The sequence below is a fragment of the Ursus americanus genome, chromosome 33 (genome assembly GCF_024610735.1).
Source record: "Ursus americanus isolate L20-20 chromosome 33, mUrsAme1.1.p, whole genome shotgun sequence".
In the NCBI taxonomy this organism is placed as follows: domain Eukaryota; kingdom Metazoa; phylum Chordata; class Mammalia; order Carnivora; family Ursidae; genus Ursus; species Ursus americanus.
In genome coordinates, this window is record NC_142159.1 from 25,170,879 (window position 1) to 25,189,413 (window position 18,535).

General features: G+C 47.5%; 1 protein-coding gene across 4 annotated transcripts; it reads right to left on the minus strand.

Annotated features, from left to right (window-relative positions):
- Window positions 1-4,531: 4,531 nt before the first annotated feature.
- On the minus strand, window positions 4,532-18,249 carry PARK7 (Parkinsonism associated deglycase). 4 transcript variants are annotated; one of them, XM_087858588.1, is made up of 7 exons: window positions 18,121-18,249; window positions 17,035-17,148; window positions 15,124-15,225; window positions 14,169-14,228; window positions 13,252-13,321; window positions 9,800-9,886; window positions 4,532-5,122 (listed from the first exon to the last, which is right to left on the minus strand). In XM_087858588.1, the coding sequence occupies exons 2-7, from the start codon at window positions 17,122-17,124 to the stop codon at window positions 4,962-4,964; spliced, it is 570 nt and encodes a 189-aa protein (XP_087714714.1). In that variant the 5' UTR covers window positions 17,125-17,148; window positions 18,121-18,249; the 3' UTR covers window positions 4,532-4,961. The 4 variants fall into 4 exon arrangements, with proteins under 4 accessions (XP_087714714.1, XP_045659529.1, XP_045659530.1 ...); XM_045803573.2 differs by having other exon boundaries at window positions 18,093-18,248; XM_045803574.2 differs by having other exon boundaries at window positions 18,114-18,242.
- Between the last annotated feature and the right edge of the window lie 286 nt (window positions 18,250-18,535).

Consider the following 18,535-nt stretch of genomic DNA (forward strand, 5'->3'; position numbering starts at 1 on the left):
GGACTTTGGGGCAAGGCTGGAGTGAGCGAGGGTAGGAAGGCACACTTTCGAGTCCTGCTTCACGTATTCATGTATCATCCGAGTCTTTTCCAATGAGCAGGTATTGACGTATCCATTGTATAATTAAATTTTTTTTAAGTGTTTTAAGACCCAGGTGGCAGTGAGCAAGATGCCTCATGGAGTAATGACATAGTATTATCCACAATCCAGAGATAATTTGCTCTGCCCTAAGTACACTGAGTGGCTGTCATTCTTGGATAAGGGACGTAGACGCACAACCAAGTATTAGAAAAGAGGGTGATCTCATGCCTGCTGGTGAACTCGCAGGTTTTAGTTCTGCACTGATTCACAGTGCAAAGCGAATCGGAAGGGACAGTCTCAGGCTCCAAAGAGCGGCTATCAGCTTACGTACCATCTTCTACCTGCCTCTCACCTGGTTAAGTCATGCTTCACAAGGCTGCCACCTTACAACCCCTCCCCACCCATCCCCAGGGCTGGTCATTCAGCAACGGGAATGGAGAGAATTGTGCTTTTTGTGAAACTGACCACACACCACACCACCCGGGGGCCCCGAGGCTCAGGGCAGGCAGGGCCCAAGGCCTCCTCCACCCAATGGCCGGGCTGAAAGGACAGATCTTCAGAACACAGGAATTCAGGACTGACACTGGCTACATTCCATCTGGTTGTAAAAACAAAGCACCACTTTCTCTTCAGTAAACTTGGTGAAATTATTCTCCCTTTGAAAGAAGAAACCTTAGCCAAGCATACTTTTTATGGCATACTCACCTTTGTTTGGCTTTAAAAAAAAAAAAAAAAAAACTCAAACAGAGACATGGCTCCAGCAAGGCCCAGGGCCCTGATCCTCGCTGCTCTCCTGCAAGGTAGCTCCCAGAGTCTATTGTCCCCAACCCGAGGGCTGCGTCTATGGATGGCTCCTGTGTTACCTACACTTTTGTTCTTGTCTTTAAGACAACGAACTTTTCATTTGAATGTTTCTTTTTTAAATACTTTTTTTTTTAAAGTAATCTCTACCCCCAACATGGGGCTCAAACTCACGACCCCGAGATCAAGAGTCGCATGCTCCACTGACTGAGCCGGCCAGGTGCCCTCCTCATGTTATTTTTAAGCCAGGTAAAAATTTCCAAGAGCAGGCTGAACTCAAAAACAGAATACTTTTTAAAAAGAGAAGACCCGAGGACATGGTCCCACACAGAGCTGAGAAAGCAAAATAAAGCAGCAGAGCCATGAGGTCCAGTGGGGAGACCTCATCTGGTTTGACGATCGCTGCCGCTGGCCCAGGACTGGTTTGGGAACCTGGAACAGCCCCTTTGGGCTGCAGGAAGCAGAGAGGACCGTGTGATGAAGATGATAGTGATGGTGGAAATGGTGAGCAGGTGATGCCTTCCTCTGGGTCCCATGGGAGCCCCCAGGCCCAGGGCCTCAGGCCAGAGCTGGGACAGGACGAAGGGCCAGCTCCAGAAGGACCGCACGCTAGGAGCACCCAGGGTGTGTCCCGGCCAGATGCAAACAGGATTTCCTGAGCCCCTTCCTGCACACCTGCCAGCCCGTGCGCGGGAGGACTGAAGACTCGGCAGGCAGGTGTGACTTAGGAAGGCCCCCTAACTAAGGGCAAAGATAGGGAATTCCCTTAAAAAAAAGCTGAGATTATTCCGCAGGAAAATTTAATGTTCTCCTCATTTCTTAGGGAATCAACACCCTAGAAAAAAGAACCCATAACCAGACTTTAAGATGAGACAGTTGGCCACACTACAAATACTTTACATTTCATGTTTCACAGTTTAAGAAAAGGTACTTCCCTTTTATTGTGGCCTTCGAGCCTTCTGGCAATCCTGTACAGCACAGGACAGACAGGTTCTCGGCCCCTGAAGAGACAAAGTTTCTCTCCTTTTTACACTGAATGGCAACTCCAGCCACGTTGTAAGGCTGCTGGCACTGAGGACTGGGTTGAATGCGGCAGCACGCGAGTCTCCCGGCACCGGTAGAGAACACGCGCTCTCTACGGCAGAATCAGTGCCCAAACAAGGGGCAGAACAGGGTGGTGTGCAGTATGACCCCTCTTGGGTAGAGTGGGAAAGAAAGGAGTCACCCAGCTCAGTGCTCAGTACACAGTAGGCGCTCAGTAAGCTAGCTATCCTACTATTCAGCCCCTAGGAACCCGATCAAAGCCTTTCACAATAATATCCTAAATCACAGCGAAAGACAGTCACTGACTTCCCCTTCAGAAGAGTAGGCTAGCCGTCACTTCCCTGGTCAGGCCCCAGGAATGGAGCCTGGCTGCCTTCTGCCCTGCACTGGGCCATGTCCCGCCAGGACATTTTCCCCTTTCTCAGGACCGAGCTCCCAGCTAGAGCTTAATTTCTGGACCCACTCTCCTCCCTAATCATCCGGGCAACCTGGACACATCAAGGGAGTTCTCAAAGCTGTGGCTAGTGTCCTTAAGGTTGAGCGGACAAAGTGGGGGCCAAAATCCCTCTAACTTTGACCTTCGGTGACCCCGGGCCTAGGAGGGGTCATCCAGTCAAGCTGGACGGGCCACACCCCTGAACTCCAACTCCAGGTACTTTCAAATGTTCCCAGGTTTTGTTTGCCTCCCTCTCTCCCCCAGCTTCCTAGGAGGGCCGCAGGTGTGTTTAGCACAGAAAAGCAGCAGCTAGAGAGAGGGTGGAGGCTTCTACCTGTTATCAATGTGCCTAAAGCCAGTAATTCTTGACCTAGTCAGAAAGGGCCCTAGGTTTAGATAAGGCCGCCCTGCTGCCCCTGCCCCAAACACTGTCAGGAAAAAACCCTTCCCGACAACACCTGAGCTCTGATAAAGGATCGTCTCAGAAATGCTCTTTCATCGTTGGTCATTCTGGAACCACCTTTTCTGGCTGCCCCAAGGGCACAAAAATTCAAATTATCTACTTTGCTGGTTCCCTTCCTGTAGATGCCTCCAAAATTCCAGGGAGCTTATCCTGAGCTAGGGGCTGCTGGTAAACCCTGGTAACTTGGATTTTACCAATGCTCACTGTTCTCAGGTCAGGGACTTTCTGGTTTCTCGTTCCTTAGTGAAAGTGTATTTTATACACACCTCAAATTTGTCCATCTGATCTCTACATTCACTCTACCCACCCTTAACCACTTCCTCCAGCTCTTGACACAGAAGCTCCATTTGACCTTGTGTTCAAGTCAGAGATGTGGCAAAGTGCCTTAGGCGACTCTTCTCCCACCCACGTTCAGACGCCCCACTATTGCCTTCCCCCCATACCTGAAGCCTCCCATCCCGGGGCCTGCAGCGGCCCTTCTCAGCAGGGCCTTTGAGCCAAGTAGGACTGGGTCCCTCCACGATGGCTCCCTAAGTTCTAATCCTTGGCTCTGGCTGCCTCCCCAACTTCACCCCCTAACCCCGAGTTCCCCCTCGACTGCCGCCTTTGCTGTCCCTCCACATCCCACGTGCTCCTGCCTCAGGCCCTTTGCACTTCCGGCTTCTTCCTGGAATGCTACCAGACCTGCCTCATTCACACCCAAGTCCCCAGAGTTCCCGAGGTCCCTTCCCAGAGAGGCCTTCTCTAACCAGCGGCAGAAAGTAACCCCATCATTGCCTTCTTCCCCTGCTTTCCTCTCAGAACACAGTCTCTCCTGTTCTCTCTCCCTTAGCAGTCTCTTTATAGCTTCATAGTTTATCAAAATGTGCAGTTATACGTCTGTATTTTTTAAAAATTATCTGCCTTCCCTCCCAGTCCAGGGGTCACCAAAGCACAGCCTGAGGGCCAAATCCGCACAGCTGGCTGGTTTTGTAAATTTTGTTGGAACACAACCACGGTCCCTGCCTAACGTGTCTCGTGTCTCGTCTGCAGCTTTGGTGCTATAAGGCCCCTTGAGTAGTTGTGACCGGGACTTTCTGGCCCACATTTAAAACAGTTACCAGCTGGCCTTTCCAGAAAGTTCGCTGACCTTTGTTCTCTGCCAGAGGAGGGAAGGGGGAAAAGGAACAGGAGGAAGGAAGAAAAGGTATCATGCGATGAGGCTGTTCAGCTAAGAGTTTTACTTAGTAGCTCAGCTCCGTGTTCTGAAGCCTTGACCCTATTCCACCCTTTCAGAGAGGCAGCCGTCACTCGGCAGGAGACGAAAACGCCCAGGGAACCTGCTGGCTTCCGTGAACCACCCAGGAGTCACTCCTGCTCAGGTCCGGCTGGATCCCAGGTCAAGCGCCATTCTCAGCCTTCTTGGGCAGGCTCTCCTGCCTGTCCTCTCAGCCACTCAGCAGACAGACCGCCACCAGCAGGCACAGCAGAGGCCCCAGGATGGAGTCGCACGTGCTGGCGGGTCTCACCGGGGTCACGTGGGCAGGGACAGAGGGGGGGCTCTGGCTGGTGGGGCCGGGGTGCGTGCGTGTCAGCCCCTGGTGTCTGTTAACTGAAGAAGGGAAGCAGAGGCTGGGATAGCCTCCAGAGGTTTTCACTTCCATCTGAGGACCCTTTCTGCAACGGAAAAAGGAACCGGTCTACAATAACGCACTACGACAGCCAACTTCATCGGTATTTTTAATAGCACATTAACGATACACAGTTAACAAATGGGAAAAAAACAATCACAAGCTTCTTTAATCTTTGCTTTTACACTTTTCTGCCTTTGCCATGTCAGATGTGCTCACGGCTCGTGTATCTCAGTAGCTCTGTCAACGGTTAACGGATTCAAGTGAAGCTGATCATGAATTTGGTTTCACGCACAGACACAAGGTGAAACCAGAAAAAAACAAAGTAACAATCGGTAGTTTGCTAAAGGCCATTTTCTGTGTCATCAAGGTTCAGGACCATGGGCACGCGGGCGTAGGTGGGAAGCTCTGCACGGGGGCAGCAACCAGGCTGCTCGGCACGGCAACCGCCGTTTTGCTTCAAGTGAACATGGTGAGAATGATTACAAACGGCCTGTTTCTCTACTTCTGATCCAAGATTTCTACTCTAATCTTTAAGAACGAGCGGGGCCTTCACTTGGTCAGCCACGTCCTTGCCGTTCAGTGCCTCGACGATGGCGAGAGCGAACTCAAAGCTGGTTCCAGGCCCACGGCTCGTGAGGATTAGGCCGTCCCTCTCCACACGGTTCTCAGAGTAGCTGTAATGGCCTTCAAAGTCAGAATGAAAAAGGGTTACATCCTAACGGGCTCTGCTGGACAACAGTGCGTACCGCTCCCAACTCAATGCCCTGATACAGCAGGCTGGTCTCGCATAAATTCTACAAAACCTTTCCAAAGTGCACATCAGAGCATCTCCAGTTCTGCCCCTAGAAGGCTTTGCTAACTTTCTCCAGCACCTAAAGGTGACACTATACTCCACGTCCTGGTGGGCAAACCCTCTGTGTCGGACCTGCACAGAGACTGGACTGGAAGGAACCAAAGGGGAAGACAGAAAAAAACTTGCCATCCTGGTGGGAGCTTATGGTGACCTGGGTGGGGACAGTGGGGACAGGGAAGAAACGAAGGTCTGAGAAACCTCTTAGAGACAAAATGCCCAGAACTTAGCCCAGGACTGAACATGGGGAGGCAATGAGGACGACTCCCGGCCACCTGTGCTGGGCAACGGAGTGGGTGGGGGTGCCACACAGGTCCCGCTTGGCCTCTGCCGTATTCACGAGCGTTAGAAACCACGCACTGATGTGCACGTCCTTTCCGAGTGATCAAGAACGCCCAGAGTAGTTCATATCTCACTATCCTCAGTAGAAATCAAGCCACCCACTGAACTAACTGAATACAACACATCACAAGTTTCCGAGTTATCATACTATAGAGAAAAAGAGGACCTCAGGTTTGAAGGGAAAAAGTTTTCACAACTTAACCTCATTTACTGATGGTTAAACCGGGCCAAGGCAATTTTAGATGCTAAACCAGAAAACTGGCTGGGTCGAGTCTTCCAGAGCTGAGAGATGAACTGCCAGACTGCAGCAGTGTGAGGCAATTTCTAAATGGCTCACTGAACAATCTCTTCGTGGGCAAACATTACAAATACAACTTAAACTGGTTGAAGACATTTCAAAGTTCCATGGTTCTTTTCACAATTTCAGCCCCGAAGAGCAAGAGGTCTACACTTACCAACGACCTCCACCTAGCGGCAATGACGGACAAAGACCAGGCGCCCACACCGAGTGGGGAGTGCACAGAGCTCAGCTGATCTGGATTTGGGAACTCTGCAAACTGAAACCCCACAGCCAACTGGCATAAAGCATTAAGTATTATTTTCTTTTTAACTTTAAGCAAGCACCCCAAATCCAGGAAGCCTCTTCAGAGAAAAGGCAACCGGGGAGCCTAGACCCAAGGGGTCGGCACAGAACAGCGGCTTTTACTGGCACACATCTCACCTACTTGGTCAGTGGCTCTGCAACAGCAGAGTGGCTGCCATCCAGACCGGAAGTCCCCGAAAGCCCGAAATATTTACTCTCTGGCCCTTCAAGGAAAAGTCTGACCTCTGAGCACAGCAGCTCTGGATTCAAATCCCAGGGCTGACACTTAGTAGCTGTCCGATCTCTCTGAGCCTCACTTTTCTCTTCTGTAAAATGGGGAGGATACCACCCTCGCAGGGCTGCTGTGGGAGTCCAGTCCCGCGGAATACCAGGGCCAAGCGGTGGGGTCGTTACCACAGCCGGCAGCCGGCCGAGGGCTCCCAGCACTCGGCCCAGAGCTGGGCACTTACCAGCTCTCCCTTCCCCGCGCCGGCTAGTGCCAGGCCACATTCTGCGGGCATTACACACAGTAAGTACCACACGGGGCCTGTCAACAGCCCCGTGAGGCAGGGGCCACCGGGACCCTCAGAGGACAGGGGAGAAAGCGAGGCTCGGCGGGGGAAGGAGACGCCGGCAGCCGGGAGCCACACCCGCACCGCCGCCCGGGACGCAGCTCCCGCGGCTCAGCTTCTTGCTGCGCCTCCAGATGCTTGCTAGAACCCCCGACCCGGAGCAACTGAGAAGGCTATTAAAGTCACGGTTTCTTCTTTTAAAGACCGAGAAACGGGAAAACCGTGTTCTTCCCACTGGATGGCTTAACTGAGCAAAAATTTCACGCTTATCTACTAAGTAGTGACGAGGACAAGGAGGACCAGAGGAGACACCAGGAGGTGACGAGCGCTCCCCTCTCCGAGCGCTCTGAAGGGCCCGATGTTCCTGACTTTTTTTCTCACAGTAGGACTTCCTGGCTGAACTCAATACCTCGTCACTGAACCGTGTGTGGGAGCCTTACGGGGACAGAGGCGGGCCCGAGTGCCAGCCTGACGCTGGCCAAGTCGCCTGGCCTCTCAGAGCCGGCGTCGTCATTTGGGAAGTCAGTACCTGCCTTGCTGGGCACCCCGGCCTGCGAGGCCCCGCGGACATAATGCTTGTGAACGTACTTTATAAACCCTGGGAGTTAACAATCTATAATCTGCTTCTATTCCTGATCCACCCCAGTGTTCTTGAGGCATGACCAGCACAGACACAACAGATCCACCTTCAGATAGGGGAGGAACGTGGCCTCCTACTCGACCCTTCCCCCAATATGTCGTAACGACCTAGGAAGCCTGATTCCGATCTTTCCAACTCTCCAAAACCTGTTAGCTCCAAGGAAACTCTATTCCTTTTTTTTTTTTTTTTAAGATTTTAGATTTAAAGATTTTATTTATTTATTTGACAGAGAGAAAGAGAGAGTGAGAGAGAGAGTGCACGAGCAGGGGGTGGGGTAAAGGGAGAGGGAGAAATAGACTCCCCACTGAGCAGGGAGCTGGATGCAGGGCTCGATCCCCGGACCCTGGGATCATGACCTGAGCTGAAGGCAGACACTTCACCGACTGAGCCACCCAGGAGCCCCAAATAAACTCTATACCTACATTAAAAAATGCCCAGCAGCCAGAGCCTTTAAAAAAAAAAAATCACTTTTCACACCAATGGTTTTATCGACAACTTAGTATCTTTCTAGCAACTCAAATAAAGTTTCAGATTTTCAAGAAAATACTACCTTGGATCAAATTTAAGAATATTCAGAATATCCAACGGCAAGAGCAAACCCTAACGTAAACGACGGATTGGGGGCCGTGATGACGTGTCAGGGCAGGTTCACGGACTGTAACACAGGCACTGCTCTAGTGCAGGAGAGGAACGTGAGGGAGATGGTGTGTGCGTGCCCGGGAAGGGCGTGTGTGCGAACTCTGCACTTTACGCTCCATTGTGCTGTGCACCTAACACTGATCAAAAAAGCACGGTCTGTTACTTAGAAGGAAAATGCAGTACAGTGACAACGCACAACTCGACTCGGCTGCAGAGACAACACAAGCCATGTCACCTGCCCTCCTTTCTGCCTTAGTTCAGAATCAGCCTCCGGCAGGACTGAGGCAGGGGAGAAAATGGCGGTTTCCAAATCAGCTACCGATGTCACTGTGTTGTCTTTTTTGTTTATTCACTGAAATTAGGCTGGTTGATGTTTCACCCAGAGCCAGCCACTCAGTCTCCTTGTTGGCTGAATGCCAAGCAAACCACTTCTGGCTTCTAACTGGACATTTCAGATGCTCTTGCAATTATCCACACTGGTGTGAGTTTCCTTTCTCTTTGCAAGTTCCTGGTCTCTGCCTCTCTGTTACAGGCACTCCAGGGACAGATGGCAGAGGAAGATGCCACCTGTCTGACAAAAGACACTACCTGGTTGGTGTTCTGACTCTCGTGCTGAGAAGTGGTGGCTGATATGAGGAAGGATCAGTCAGTACATCGTTGTACGTTCAGATGCTTGGTTATACTGCTTTGCTGTGAATTATCCATTGCCTTCTATTTAAAGAAATGCTTGATAGATGACACCCCCCGGCCACGCCCAAAGAATACAATCTTAGATTTAAAAAGCAAGCTGCAGAACAATATATTTAGCAGATCTCATTTGAGTAAAAACATTAAAATACAAAGGATAATGAGTATGTGCAGAGAAAATTCTAGCATTACACAGGGAACTTTCTAACAGAAGTTACCTCTGAAAAGCAGAAAGGGGGTGAGGAAGTGAGAAAAGGCATATTTATGTTTTGACTTCACCCCTCTTTTGTACTTTTTGCACTCTACACCACAAATAGAAATTGTTTTTATAAAAATAAATAAAAGTTAGGTATCTAGCTGGTATTTATAAAAGAAACATGCCACCCAAGGGAGCCCCTTGGTGGCTCAGTCGGCTGAGTGACTGACTCTTGGTTTTGGCTTAGGTCATGACCTCAAGGTCCTGGGATCAAGCTCTACATTGGGCTCCCTGCTCAGCAGGGAGTCTGCTTGTTCCCCTCCTCCTACCCTCCTCCCTCCGCTTGTGCTGTCTCTAGAAATTAATAAATAAATCTAAAAAAACAAAACAAAACAAAACCATGTCACCCAAGGAAACAGACCTGCCATCCAGGAAGAGAGCAATATTCATTTTACTTTGGACTGCGGGCAAAAGGGCACTTTCTGAAACTGCTGTCGAGGTTTAAAGTTTACCCTCAGGCCGCTGGCAAAGTGTTTAGTAAAAATTCCTAGTTAACCTGGCATTTCATAATCACTCCCATCTAGGACAATCGGATCTCTGGCGGGCCTCTGCTTAGTCCCTGAGCCCCTGGCAGGGCACACACAGAGACAGGAACGCACCACCTCTGCCCCATTGCTCACTCCCTCTCTCTACCCTCTCTCTAGTTGGAACACTTGAGAAGACAGCGAGGAACAGCCAGCACCTCAACCCACAGAGTCTCTCTGCATAGGGTTAGCCTGGGTGGGAAACAACGCTAAATAGCAGCTTTTTGAGAAGGTCTTTCTGTACATTAAAATAGAAGCATGCACTTACTTCCATTCATCATTTTGTCTTTAGCAAGTGGGTGTGTTGTAACTTTGCTTCCAAAACCTATTTCATGAGCCAAAAGAGCCGTAGGACCTAAAAAGAAGATTAATAAAAAGACTTAAGTGTGGATACAGAAAAACCAGTGGTTTAAAAATTGCAACAGCAGAAGTACTCTTCAAAACCAGGAGGCTCTTACTTAAAATACACTTATGATTCTGAAATTAAACACTTTTTCATATGAGAGGTAAAGTATGTTTGTAATAAACCATCTGCCGAGCACATCTGGCAAAGTGTACAAACTCAGAATACTTCAATACCCATCTAATCAAATCATACAGTGGAATAATAAACAGAATGTGGTCCCCCTCAAGGAAATGCAAGCGAGGGTCCCCGGGGTCCTAGAAGGAGAGACCACCAAGGCCTTCCTCTGAGCACATGAGAGGCAGCTGGTGCTCTCCCAACTTCTGGACTTGACTATCTCACAGACTAATTTTTTCTTCTTAAAAATGAAAGATTAGCACTCATTCCTCCATCTACCCACCCAAAGATCCCAGGTGGTAGGATTATTACAATGAATAGGACATTGTCCAGTCCTGCGAAATGCCCACAAGTCTGAGATATAAGGACACTAGCATTTCTTTATTAAAAACCACTTAAGACCACGCACAAAGATCAGTTTCTGATCCTCTAAAATATGCGGTTGCTAACCTGAGACTTTTATCCAAATGTATTCACTGAAAATGGTCAATTTCATCGATAATCACAAGCATATTTCATATGTAATGGTCCTCAAATAAGAACTAAAACCAAAAATATCTTATAACTTTGTTATGTTACATTAAAACTTTAAAAAAGTAGTTATTCTAACTTTTTTTCTCCAAGCTTCACACCACACCCAGGAAAACCTGCTTCAGCACAGCAACGCCACCTCCAGCATGGGCTGGGGAGCCACGGCGAAGACCTGAGACAGAGCCTGTGTGCTGTAGCTTCAGCCAACGCACGCACCTGCTCTCACTGACCTTTCATGTATCAACACAGTTCCAAGGAAAAGGGAGTTATAGACCATACCTACCGGCTAGATCACAGCTGCTGTTCACAGGAAGATCAACAAATAATACTTAATTACATAAGCCTTCCGCCTGACACCAAGCCAAGTCCCGATTTATATCTCCTCAATCAAAAGCCTGAAACAGATTTGGTGTCTCTCACCACCTTACTTTTATGCTACATACTGGACAGCCATGTATGGGGGCAAATTTTAAGTCTGTAAAGACTGAATAATTACCATTCAATTTTTATTTCAATGGAGTCATCATTACCCTGAATTCTTACTTTGTAAGATTTTAAGAAATAAGAAGTAATTCCCTACATGATCTTGTATTGGAACGCAAACCTCGAGAGGTGATCGTACAGTGAGTTAGGAATTTTTAGGCTCCTCCCTTCAGCTGATAAAATCGCTGCCTACAGTAACGTTAATAAATTTATGTTTCGGTTGAATATAGGAACTCCATGATGGCTTGCTCATCATGGTAAGCCCATAATTACTACTTTCTGGGGTTTAAGAATCCTATTTGGAGAATTCAAGAAGAGATATTTACTTGTCATTACTTGAAATTCTGACAGATGGAATCGTTGCCGCATCGGCAGCAGGGACCGAGCCCGACTGAGTGGAGGGCACTGCAGGCAGGAGCCCCTTGGGCCACCACGACACGGAAGCCAACAGCGCCACCGTGTGGCAACATGCAGAGAAAACATCAGGGTCACCCCCCAACTTCCATGTCCGGGAGCTGGTACCCAGAGCCAGGCATCTGACAATTCCTGGGCCCTTCACCTCCATTTTATCTTACCAAGATTGTCTCCCTTCCAGTTTCTGTCTCAGTGACTACATATTATCCCTCAATACCAGGGACTAAGCAAACTGTCTTTTCAGTACCCGGTTCCCAGTTCCTAACTGCAATACTTAAGAATCATCTTACTTTTCATCACACTTCCTATTTCTGGCCATACCCAGAGAAGCAGTACAGGATGTTCAACAAGACAAACACAAGGCGAGAGGGCTGTTTATGGCTAACATCGATTTAAAGGATTATAAGGCCTGAGCTCCTTAGCATGGCATTCAAGCTGCCTGAGCGCCAAACACTGAACCAGATGTGGCGAATAATTCTGCCACCTCAGTGACAAGAAGGACAAACTGACATGTGGTTTTTACTTTCAGCAGAGTCTTAAGGGAACAAATCCAGCCCAAACCCTTCCTTTCTTCCTTTGGTTAGAAAACCTAAGAACAAGGCTGCAGTGACTGCAGTGTCCTTCAGCAAGGAGAAAGCCCTGTGCCCAAAGGGCAGGTCACAAGGCTAGTGCTGACTGGAACCCGAGAACAGGGCTTGCCAGGGTGGTCACCTCTGAGGCCCTCAAACATCCGAGTTGTAGGACCCCTGAGCTTTTATGTGGGTTACATCAATCAGTAACTGCCATGTTAGAAATTAAAACTGGGAAATTTTTACAACACAACCGATACTTAAGCATACATGCCACACCCGTGACGGCATCGTCCCACTCTCCTGTCACTCCTCTGTGAATGGGAAGGAAAAGGCCAAATTACGTCTTGGTATCTGCTTTCACCTTACGACGCCCTTGAGAGAACTCCCGAGAATCTCCGCTGTAATTATGCAAAGTCCCCGGGATCCCTGGCTTCTAACCTCTTTAACAAGTCCATCAAACTGAACAAAACGTCATGTCATTTTATCTAGCCATCCATCCATTCATTTACTGCTCTTTTGACAAAGATTTCACGAAGACCAATAACAAAAAAGGCCCTGGCCAAAATTACACTATGGAAAAAACTCAAGATGGCAGAGTATCATGACACTAGAGCATTAAGACTGGATTTTACAAAGGAATCAGAAAACATAATATTACTAAGTTTCAAAGACGTGGGGACATCTATGAAGTACCAACAACCTTCTTCTAAATTACGTGACAGATAACACAGTGCCTAAGATCTAAATTTTAACACTGAGGATTAGGCGGAAAGCACCCCGAGGCCTCTGAATCCGCAGGGTAAGCGCAGGACAGAGCTGTTATGTTTATGTCTGACTGATTCTTGCTGACTGGGTGCTGGCAGATACACTTTCTGGCACAGAGATTTGCTGTAACAAGCTGTTTACTGAATTCCAGAGGGCGTTATTTTCCTCAGAGGTCAACCAAACACGGAAACCATTAAGTTTCACGGAACATAGACCAAAAACACGGAGAGGCAGAAAATAGAACAATTGTACTCATTTCTGAAATGACACCAACTTCATGCCACCCAAATTAAATAGGCCAATACGGATGTCCTTCATGCTCTGTGAAGGGAAAGAAGTATTTGAACAAAATCTTCTAATTCAATGCTACCCTGTCACGTATTTTTTGAAGAAAACCCAACAACACATTTAACCCAGGATGGTTCTGCACGTTACCTGCACAGATGGCTGCGATGAGGCCCTTCCTTTTTTCTTGTTCCTTCAGTATCTCCTTCACAGCAGCAGACTATTCGAAGAAAGCCCAAACACATCAAGTTATCACGAAGCCACAAGTTCAATCTCCAGCTGGAAACTCTGGGTGAAGATCTTGCAGTTTAAACTAAAAGCAGATTCTATCTATTCTCTAACAATATTTCTAAATCATTAATAGAAAAATGATCAAATTCATACTGTTTCTACATTGTTAGACCTAAGGAAGGCATTTATTGTAAGAGAAAGGCATCCTTTTTTAAAGGATGTTTAAAGATGAGATGAGAAAAGCAACTTCCCTTGGGCAAACTGACCCTTGCCATTTTGTGCTCCTGGGAGAAAGAAGAGGAAGGAAGGGTATGTGGTGTTTTGGGTGTTTTCAGATGGCAGAGTAAGCAACAGGGTCCAGCAGAGTCCCATAAGTCAGACTCAGCCCGCTTTGTAAGCTTGTCTGCCGCGCTCCTCCCTCCTCTCCCACTATTCCTGCAGGCTAACTCTTCAGAGAGGACTTCAGTGAAGAAGCAGAGGCCTCTTCTGAAGTCATTTTTCACCCCCACTGGCAGTTCCAGTCCCCTGCAGCTCCCAGCCCCCAGCTCCACGGTCTCTTAGCTTTTTATGCTTAAACCTTCATGAAACACAAAATTAGATTCATTCTTCTACCGTGAACTGTATGCACAGAATCTTTTCACAAATAACTTTTCCACTAATTCCACTTACTCATGTAGTAAATGTCAGGAGAGATGTTTTTCTTAATTAAGCCAGAACACCACTTTTCATTTCACCTGCTACTAGTTTATTCCCACCCTCCCTTCCTGAACTATTTTAGTAACAAAACCAACAGAACACAGGCAGATGCTGAAATACTTCCTTTATATGGTTTTTACCTCAGATAAATTCTGTGCACCCAGATTGCCTCCCGGCAGAACCACTACATCGTAAGGTCCCTGTTGTTAAGGGGGAAAAAAAAAAAAAGTAAAAACATTTCATCTGAAATGTGCACTACAGTGATAGTCCGACAACACTTTCCTATTTTAAATGTCGGTCATAGCAAAAACCTGTTCACAGAAGAGCAGTTAAACAAACGAAGGTGTAGCTCTACGATGCAATGTTGTTGCAACTAGTACAAAATCTGAATATCGTAACACGAAAGGATGGCCGTCCACAAGCTGCCTCTGCTGGTTTTCCTGCCACACTGACGCTCCAAGAGCATACGGCCCACAGCCCCATCACACTGGCCATTAAGCAGTGAACTACGGAACGGTGGCCAAGAGCGCCTACGCAGGTTTGGGTGGGCTTGCTTCTGAGGAAAGGGACCTCAGCTCTTCACAGATTCCCAGGTGTTAGGCGCCGTCAAAGGTGATTGTCACGATAAAGAAAAAGCACAATTTAACTAGAATTCTTACTCCTCCCTTAATCCCAGCACTACTCAACTACCAGCTGTTCCACATAAAATGAATAACACAACTATGTCTGTGCCACTGAAACCGGAAAGGCAAAAAGCAGCTTTTGAATAAAGGATAAGAAACAAACAGGAAATGTGGCAGTTGATTCCTGTATCAGGTGATGAAGTTGTGAGACGAAGCAAAGTGGCCTTTGAAGCTAGAGGAACACTGATGAAAGTGTCCCAACCACCCCCTGAGTAAACTGCCAGCTTCCATGGACACAGAGTGAAAAAGGCAGAGTCCTCGACTTCCCAGGGCTTATTATAGTGGGGAAGACATCCAAGCAAAGTAACTTTCTTAAAATAAGTCTGTGCTAACAGCCTGGGATGTAATCAAAACACATTTGAAGAACTTGATAAAGAAGCCATAGGAATAATTCCAGGTATAGAGAACAAACCTCTTTTCTTGCATCTTCCAGACTGGCATCAGGACAAATGACGACGTCTCGACTACACTGTACTGGGTCCTTCCCAGCCAGACCCGCAATGGTGACTTTAATCTAAGAGAAAGATGTCATCAAATTTATCACTGAAACATAAATTTAGAGTAACATTTTCACAGCTGCTGTTTTAAAATAGCTTGGCAGGAAATACTGCAACAAAACCATGCTGACTTTAAGCTAATAAGTTAGCTAAATATATTTAATAACTAGGTCTGTCCCAGTTTGCCTGGGACAGTCCTGATTTACAGATGCTGTCCTGGTACCCTGCCTGGTTAGTGTCCTTTCTCCCATAAGCGTTCTGCTTTGGGAGATCATCCTGTTAATAATCCATCTTGCAAAGTTACTGTTGCTATTTAAATCTCATGCCATTTCCTTAAGACAGAAGACAAGTTAAAACAATGAAATACTACTTTAGCTTGCAAAAATTTACAAAGTTAATAAAACCAAGAGCTGGGGCGCCTGGGTGGCACAGCGGTTAGGCGTCTGCCTTCGGCTCAGGGCGTGATCCCGGCGTTACGGGATCGAGTCCCACATCGGGCTCCTCGGCTGGGAGCCTGCTTCTTCCTCTCCCACTCCCCCTGCTTGTGTTCCCTCTCTCACTGGCTGTCTCTATCTCTGTCAAATGAATAAATAAAAAATCTTAAAAAAATAAAAAATAAAAAAAAAATAAAACCAAGAGTTGGTACTGGGAAAATGGGAATTTTCCTATACTGCTGGTGGGCCCACATGTTGGTACTTTGGGGAGCCATTTGACAAAATCTGGTAATGCCACCTATGGGCTGCCCTTTGGCCAAGCAATTTCACTTTCAGGCATAAAATCAGAAAAAAACGTCCACACATTTGCATAAGGAAACCCGTACAAGAATATTAGAGTATTGTGATGTCCTGAAACTGCGTAACAGAAGAATGGATAGATTGCAGCATATTCACGGAACATAATAAGCAACAATTTTAAATAAACAAACCGAATCTAGATGTGTCTTCATTCATGAGAACCAGAGAAATGAAGGGTAACAGACTTTGGGGTCAGACTGCTAGGGTCGAAGTACTGGCTCTTTTACTTACTAAGTCTACAATGTGGACACCTTATCTAGTGTCTCTGTGCCTCAGTTTCTTCAACTGTACAATGAGAATGGCAATAACTCATAGGGTTGTTATAGGACTTAAGCTAGTTTATGTAAGTGCTTAGAATAACACCTAGCATCAGTAAACGCTATTTTAAGTGTTCACTATAGATATATATAGAGTGAGTGAGGCAGAGAGAGAAAGAGACACATGCAATATGCAACTGCAGTCTAATGTTATTTTGAAGACATGCATTGGATGGACACACAACAATAAGAGAACAGTTATCTCTGTGGCCAGAAGGGGAATAGTATTGGGGAAATCTACAAAGAGGGCTGTGTGATGCGTTATTTCTTTAAAGCACCAGTTCCTCAAGAAGTAGGTCCACAAGAAATATGGCAAAATGTTAACAAGTATTACATGTGGACAGTGAATAGACAGGTAACTATTATATAGTTTCTGTATCTTTGTGTGTTTGAAATATTTTATAAAGTACACTGATTATTCAGGATGACTTCAAAACCCAAAAATGTTTGAAAAAGGGGAGGGCTAGGAAACGTTGGGGGTGGGGGGGCGCCTGGCTGGCTCAGTCCTTAGGGTCTGCCTTCGGCTCAGGGCGTGACCCGGCATTCCGGGATCGAGCCCCACATCAGGCTCCTCTGCTGGAAGCCTGCTTCTTCCTCTCCCACTCCCCATGCTTGTGTTCCCTCTCTCACTGGCTGTCTCTCTGTCAATTAAAATAATAAAAATCTTTAAAAAAAAATTTAAAAAAAAAAAGAAAGAAAACGTTGGGGGACTTACTCCAGCTCGCCTCATGACATCTACGGGGATGACTGTCTCCATCTCCTCTGCTCCTTTGGCCAGGATGACCAGAGCTCTTTTCGAAGCCATTTTTATGTTGTCTTTTTTTAAAGACTTAATGTAAAAAAGAAAAAGAATTTCAAAAAACTTTGCATTGCAACCCTGAAACAGCCAAAAACTTCCAAGTTTAGGAACATTTTTAAGCAAAGTAACTAAGTGCCTCCTAGGGAAAAGGTTCTGATACACAGAATGTGTAAAAAGCACTTTAGGTTAATACTGTTTACACAGAATTTCAACTGCTGTTATTTTGAGATGAGAACACAGTAAGGTTGCTAACACGTGTTGGGACTATTCGGATTTTCTTTTACCATGGTTTTTTTCTTTTTTTAAATCCAATATACAGTAACTTACCGCAACCAACATTTTCTAAAACACAAATACATGGGTCTTGCATTACACACAACGCGGGGAGATAGTATTATTTTTAGAAACACTATTTCAGAAAACGACTAAACTTAATTTCATGGGCAAAAAGTTACAGACACAGTCTTTAGCAGTTAGTCGGTGAGATTTTTGGAGGGGATTTTCTTTTAAGTTCCAATAACTGCACTAAAAATTCTGGAAAATTAACAGTGCTAAATATTTAACATTTTTTTTAATGATGTAAAAAGATGGGAATTCCCCCACTAAACTCAACCCAACTGGACCCGCTCTTTGCACTTCGCTCTCTCATTGTAAACGGGAGCCGCCAAGCTGCTGGGGGGGGGGGGGAGTCCGAACAGTTTTTAGCAAGTTCTTTTTGGGGACTTAGCTGTCCATGCAAAACAGACGCTAAGGAAACCGCTTCACCAAACACAGTATTGACCAGTTGCAAACTGGTGGGATGCCATGCACACAACCCCGGAGAATACGAAGTCGTTACGTGTGTTCCTGCCGGAAGGCCGCCCGCGCCGCAGGCGTGGCGGGACCCCGTCCTCCGGTGCCCCCTTCCGTAGCCCGCACCGGGCTGCCCGTGGCCCCCTCGCCACCCACAGCGTACCCCAGGCCCCGACCCGAACCTCGACGTTCTGCCCACAGACCCGGCACCTCGGCCCCTTCGGCAACAATTCCGCGCCGGGGACGACCAAACCACAACCGGACTAAACCGGGACGGACGCAAGCACGCACACACGTCGCTCCGGCCCTCAGACCCGCACTGCGCAGACGCACGCCGCCCGGCTTCTCGTTCTGCCCCGCCCCTCGGTGCTGCGCAGACGCCCTTCGCGCAGACCCCTCCATGTTCTCCCCCCCCCCCCGCCCCGGCCCTCCACTGCGCAGACGCACGCCGCCCAGGCCCCACCTCCTCCTGCACTGCATTGCACAGACTGGTGCCGCTCCCTCGCTTACGAAACATCCGGCTGAACCCACCTAGGATTGTTGCGGGGGGCGACCGGCCTTTCCGACTCTTCACTGAGTCTAGGGATGTGTCCATTTGGAACACCCAGCATCACGAGAATCCCGG